This window comes from Acanthaster planci, linkage group LG02 (genome assembly GCF_054643075.1).
Source record: "Acanthaster planci isolate LZ-2023a linkage group LG02, COTS_SCS, whole genome shotgun sequence".
NCBI classification, from domain to species: domain Eukaryota; kingdom Metazoa; phylum Echinodermata; class Asteroidea; order Valvatida; family Acanthasteridae; genus Acanthaster; species Acanthaster planci.
In genome coordinates this window covers 21,582,359-21,588,984 of record NC_141778.1, presented here as the reverse complement: position 1 = coordinate 21,588,984, position 6,626 = coordinate 21,582,359, and the positions used below count along the sequence as shown (strand labels likewise).

Below are 6,626 nucleotides of genomic sequence, written 5' to 3'. Positions count from 1 at the left end.
TTAGTTGCATTGGCAGTGTTAAAGCGATTGAGAACAACTGTAAACTGGAGATCAATTGGCCAGGCTTAAAGCGCGAAAAGTTACGTGAGTGTCAAATCAAACGCTGTCGCAGTTACTTGAATAAGCGGGGGAGGGACGCAATCAAACACGCCCAGTAATGAACTTTACGCAAGACAGGTGATTGATCGCCTCAATGTAAAAGAGAGCTCAATTCTAAATTAAATTTGTTCGAGCAAAACTTCATTTTGAGACGGGTACAAAAAGATGGGCAAACAGGTCAACAAGACGACAAATCGATCATGCTTATATGATTGCTGAAGATATTAGTTTGAGTAGACATGGCATTATGCTAACAGAGGCTCGTGAATGCAGTTGCACAGTGAGGGTAATTTACTATACTTTTTGTACTGAAATGGCGAACTCTATGCAAGGAAACATTAACCCGAACACAGAACAGCTGCGCCGCCTGAGAAAGGTGTCGCTGCATAACTAATGTGTGAATATTAATGACGAGGCTTGTAGAGTTAGCATGCCAAGAAACTAGAAGGCGTGGTTTCCGTTTCCAAAGGGAAAGGTGACGTCTAGTATAAAAGGGCCCCACGAGACAGATATCCCAGACTCCGGCGAAAGTTGGCCGTTCTGCAATCGTCCCAGTGCAGTTTTATTTAATCTGAGGTTACTACATCGTCCTTGCCGAAAAGAAATGGAGATGAGTTGCGACACTGTTTGGAACTACACGCTGGAGCCGTCCCTTGCACTGGAAGATATCTACAGCACATTTGACACGGTGGCCATCACTATTCTGATGCCACTTCTCCTGTTTTTCGGAATCCTCGGCAATCTGGCCTTTCTTCTGATGTTGTACCGCGTGCCTAGGATGCGCTCCCTGACCAACTTTTATCTGGCCAACCTCGCTGCGTCGGACATTGCCTTTCTGCTCTTTGCCATTAGTAAGAGGATTCACGACTACCGCATCGGCTCGGTCAATTTTTCTCCGGCTCACAACGGGGTACTGAGCTGCTTCATCCAGTATTTAGTCGTCGATCTGTCCTACTTCGCGTCGCTGTTCGTGATCAGCCTGGTCTCTGTCGAGAAGTTCTATGCCATCTGCAGACCGATGCGGCACCGGGTGATCAGCCGCTGGGACCGAACCATCAAACTGACGGTGTGTTCCTGGATTGTTTCGTTAGGCTTTGCCACCACTGTAATCCCAAGCTACTGCTCTATCGGGTACGTCTGTATCATCTGGCCAGGAGGAGGCGAATACGACCACCTGCCCGGTCGCTTTGCGTACTGCGCCCCAGCGGCAGACTGGGCTGTACCCTATGCCAACGCCTTGCAAACTGCGCCCTTTTTCATCGCCCTCGTCTTGAACACTACCGCGTATACACTGATAGTCAAGCAACTCACGCAACGCGTCAATCGGCCTCACGGTCCGCAGGCAGTTGTGCCGTTCCCCGATCAAGCCATCAAACTCCGCGACCAAGTGGCTAAGATGCTGGTCGTTAAAGGGACGGCGTTTTTTCTCCTTCTTGCTCCGTTCGAGATAGTCTCGATTTTGCTGTCGGTAAACGCTCTGAGCTACAGCCAGCGAATGGTGGCCCTTCAGATTTGCCGACTGTTTTCCTATCTCAATTCAGCCATCAATCCGTTAATCTTTGGTATGGTGAGCTCTAAATACAGACACGCCTACAGAGAGGCTTTCCTACCGGCTCGCGGTAACCGAGTAGGGCTGGAGCCCACCCCAGCACACTTACAGGACAACAGATCAGCCACCCATCAGATACCAGCGTCGCAATCATCCAGCTAAATAGGTAGTTTGTGAAGAAAAACCCTCTTACAATCAGACTTCCCCCCCCCTTCAATGCAAAGTCCTTCCCAAGTTAACACAGAAGCACTTTGTCTTCAGTCTCCGAGTACGATTCACCAATCTGGCCCATCACATTGTTCCAAGTTCACTTTTCAGCCGTATCACAGTCTACTTCGCCTTTCCTCCGGGTGACCTGACTAGACTGGTCCTGGCTTTTTCACTGATTACAGATGTTCGCCTCTAGCAAATGTAGTCACCCTAACAGAAGCCAATCGATCTACTGCGAGTGAAAACTATTTACATGACGAACTCGATGTTTGTGGAGTATCTCGTTGCGAAGGGAAGAAGACAAAAGAACGATCACGATACAATGTATTTGTAACATCTGTATTTTGAAACAAATTATATTCGAAGTGTACAAATTATTTGCTGGAACGTGTACAAAGTGCTACCTTATCTAAAATGACCCGATTTTTAACTTTCAAAATGTAAATAATGTAATTACATAGAGCGTAATTTTGAAAAGGGGCCGTATTTAATGTATATAAAGTGTTATCGAACATGACTGACACGTGTAAGAATGTTAGGCCTACCTTATAATTGAAATGAAAAAAAAAGAGTAAAAAAGAGTCACATTTCAAAATGTAAATACAGTGTAGTGTGTTCACGTCCGGAGTGTAATTTCAAGAGGAAGCGTATTCAAATTGTACAAAAGTGAATAAGGTTACCTTGTACTTTAAACGAAAAGGCTGGTGAATTTCAATATGTAAATGGTGTTACCATAGAGCGTGTAAATAAAATGCCAACAAACCCATGTTCGCGTCGATATTATGATTGGTCCACGCTCGGCTCGTGCACATTATTTGGGGTTACAGGAGAAATTCGTGTGAACATCTTAGGGGTTTGGAACAATTTGCAAACGCAAGTAAATACGTCTAGTAAATAGAGTTTTAATGTCAACAAACTGTACAAAATTACATCATATAGAATTTCGCAATCTACTTCCCGATATTCTTGATTAAATACTGAGGTGCCTTTACGGCTTTGTAAATCATTTTTGACTTTATTGGCCCTTTCAAATTCGTTAAAACCGAGAGCTTTGTATCCGCATTCAAACATCAAAAAGTGTCATGTGATTTCCATTTCCGAGTCGTCAGTCGTGAAATAAGTTGATTCACAATCAAACCATCCGTCCGTTCATTCAAATTAAATTTAATCAACCAGCCAACATTTCAACATGCTTTTGTTCAAATCGTATCTTTGCCATAGCATCCTTCCTCATTCGAATGTGTATGAATACAGTGGATTTTACAAGAAGAAACAGAAAAAGCTTATGCAAAATTACATGACTCGGACGAAACAAGAAACTTAATTCTTTTCATATTAAAACGATTTTAGTCCTCTGTCATCTTTGGCATGAATGCTTCAATATTCCGCGCACCGACACATTCACATCAAAATGGATTTTCCAGAAAAACAGGGGAATGTGTATCAATTGAAGGGGAAACACACACACCCATATCCTCCCATATTTGTTTTTGAGTCAAAACGATACATTGCTTTTACACATTTCTACCCTTGTTATCTTTTCATTAATTAACAGTACATCCCCACCCCCCTTAGGCCTACATACCTACTGTGGACATTCCTGTGTTTTTAGTGCAGATAAGAAAACTTAGTGAAAATACTCATTTTTCTTGAACTAAGAACACGATTTGGAGGTTTTTTGTTTGTTGTGTTTTTTGGGTACAAGGTTTCCTTGACTATTTCTCTTCCTTATACGACGGACGACCCCTACCCCAAAATGCCTCTAAACGTCTTTTTCAGAGAAGGGGAAATGTCCTGTGGACGTGTGTTCTTCTAAGTCCACAGAACGTCTTCCTTTCATGCATTGTGTGGACATCTTTGGTTCACAAGTCCACACTAGGTATGTACAGTTAGCGCATCCCGACAGCAACCGAACACCGAATAGTAACTGTGCACAAATCGCATGTAGGAAAACATCCTGCATTGATTTTAATCGAATTTAACTAGAAACAGCCTCAAACAAATGGTAATATCAGGAGAGAAAGGAAGTGTTCCAACCGAGAGAGTGGTTATGGAGTAGGTAAATCATGAGCTCTCACCCCCTGGATTCAAGAGCATTAGGCCTTTTCACACTAGACTAATCTCGGGGTTGACGCAGGGTTGAAGCAGGGTTGAAAACCTTTTGACAGCTAAAGGAAGATGCACAAGTCGTATTGCATCTTGATTGCAGTTACGTTGATCTGATGAATTTTCACACGAAGTCGAAAATGTCACTAGAAATCGAACTCATGAGAATGGAGATTGAAATGCCTATAGGGAATACAGACTGACTAACAAGCAGGAAGACCAAAGCGATAATTGTGAAATAAGAACCCGAGTATGAACGAATTCCAGAAGCGTGCAGGAATCTGAATGCGTGTGGATGAAAATGAAAGCTTTCTTTGTTGGAATTGGCGCAAAACCTATCGATCCATTTGCTTGTTTACAAAATAGAGTTTTCGTTTTCGTCTGGGATTTACAAAATTAGATTTTGGTAAGTAAGACAATTGCCGATTCGGGAATATTTTAGTACTCATATATTCCATGATTTCATCAACTATTTCCATCATTCGAGATTTGCATTAATGATTCTGCTTTACCGGTCCCACTTACCTTTGTTCAGGTCTACTCTTATCTCACCAAATTTCTCCCGAATTCTCAAGGCTGTCAAAATTCCCACTTCCTGCATCGCCCTTGGATACGCTTCTTCGGTCTGGACAATAAAATTAAATAAATTTGGAAGGAAGACTGCATAAAGGTTCTTTGTCATTTTGTGTAAAGGTTTAGAAAAACGGTTAATGTCTCTCGGGAAATATTTGAAGAGGGGGGTAATATTTAAATCTACCGGTACCTTTTCTTAACAATAGTTATAGTTAAATTGTGTTAACACACACGCACACAAATCACCTCACATATCAATATTCTGTCCTAAAAGGATGAACTGTTCTGGCCATTGAGACTGAAAATAGCTTTTATCAATTTTGATTTTGAGGCAGCGACGTTTCGAATGCAATTTGTTTTCATGGAGCGAAGGCTAAAAGTTCAGACACTTGTGTGGCTGCCGACGCTTATGATACATGGTCATGCAAGGGAAGCTGGCTGCGCGTGGGAAATCCGCGCAAAAAGTCCGATTCCATTGGCACTGTCGCATTAAATTGTTGACTTATCTTGATTGAACGCGTATATATCAACCACATGCAACAATTTACTATCATTTATACCTTGTGGTTCTTATACCTCAGGTCAAACAGCGCCTGCTTGATCACAATCTTTCGGCGCAATGGCATCCGGTGCTCTCAAAAAGGATACTGATAGCGAATTGTATTTTCTTGTTACTTGTTTCAATATCAATGTTTTAAGTGTTAAAAACAAAAAGAAAAACTGAAAATATCTGGTGAAATTTAACAAGGGGATGACTTTGCAGCACTTGATTGATTTCGTTCTTGTTAACTCCCCATCGGTATAGGCCTAACTGACCCAGTACATGAGGGACACAGAGTATGGTGGCCGAGCAGGCGCTCACGAAGCCAGTTGCATTCAATCTTGCCACTGCTTACTGCTGCTCGCACGTCTTTGCTGGTTACGGCAGTGCAGACACGCCAGCCACACAGCGCGAATTCCGAGGACCTGCGAAATGCCTCATTGCCTTCGTTCCAAGAGACAAACCATTCGCCTGTCCAGTCAAGCGCATCTGTGGTATACAGTCGCTGCCTGATCCCGCAGATACCAGTGCTTGGGGCCGCGTGATCCAGTCTTCCATGTGTTGTTTAATGACAGTGAGGAAAGTTCCGCTCTGGCAGATCTCTGTCTCACGACTGTTGGTTATTGACACTTGGGCGATCATATGCACTTTATGCAAGGGTTGCATATGGGGGGGGGGCAATTTTTTCCTAATAACGACGGTCCAATTTGTCATCAGTGACAGAATCCTCACCGCCACGGTGAGGGCGGTAGAACTATGTATTTTCGAAAGAGTTGGCGCTGTCAGTGCTTTTTAAAAATGGTTGCATGTTGGAGAGGAGATTCCGACATGCTGAGAAGTAACTTTCTTTTACTGAAACGTGGCACAAACTCAATTTTCAGTGCAATCACAATCATTCATAATTTGTATATTTAGTTATTTTAGTCAGTTCACTGGCACCAAGTAATGACTCCAACTATACAATTGAATGATGCACGTCTTTCTATATGTGTGTGTCTGACTACGTTGAGTCGACACACGAGCGATGAAGTGATAAACAATGAAAAGTGCAAGGGTGTCCATTGATTTTCTCTTTTTGTTTGTTTTCGTGCAATTCGTTGATTTTCATCGCCTTTAATTTAGTTGATTACATTTCTGTTGAATTTCTTTTTCTTATCGTTCATTTTCCCCTTGCTTATTTTTCTTTTTTTTCAGGGGCTCCTAGCGACACCAATGATGAAAGGGGTTCTTCGTCAAACTAGTTCAATCTTGATTCATGGCGATTTTCAGTCTTAAATGTCCAACCCCTAGATTAAAACTTTCAGATTTAGGGATTTGAGATATCAAGTCTGAATACCGTACTTCTCGGAATACCAAAGTAATCTGGGTCACTTTCTTTTTGACTATACATTAGTAAAAAAAAACAAACTACCAAAAATACTTTCCCGGAAGTTTTTTTTTTTGAGCGAAATGCAAGTACCAGCTGGGGGTGAAGGATCACATGAAACACTGACCAGCAAGAACCCGCTGACTTAAAACAGCATACTATGCGCATGACTGGTAACTACT

The 6,626-nt window shown here is 42.3% G+C and overlaps 1 protein-coding gene across 1 annotated transcript; it reads left to right on the top strand.

Annotated features, from left to right (window-relative positions):
* The first annotated feature begins 238 nt into the window (after nucleotides 1-238).
* On the top strand, nucleotides 239-2,809 carry LOC110976228 (growth hormone secretagogue receptor type 1-like). Its single transcript, XM_022229326.2, has one exon. The coding sequence runs from the start codon at nucleotides 704-706 to the stop codon at nucleotides 1,808-1,810; it is 1,107 nt and encodes a 368-aa protein (XP_022085018.2). The 5' UTR covers nucleotides 239-703; the 3' UTR covers nucleotides 1,811-2,809.
* Nucleotides 2,810-6,626: the final 3,817 nt, after the last annotated feature.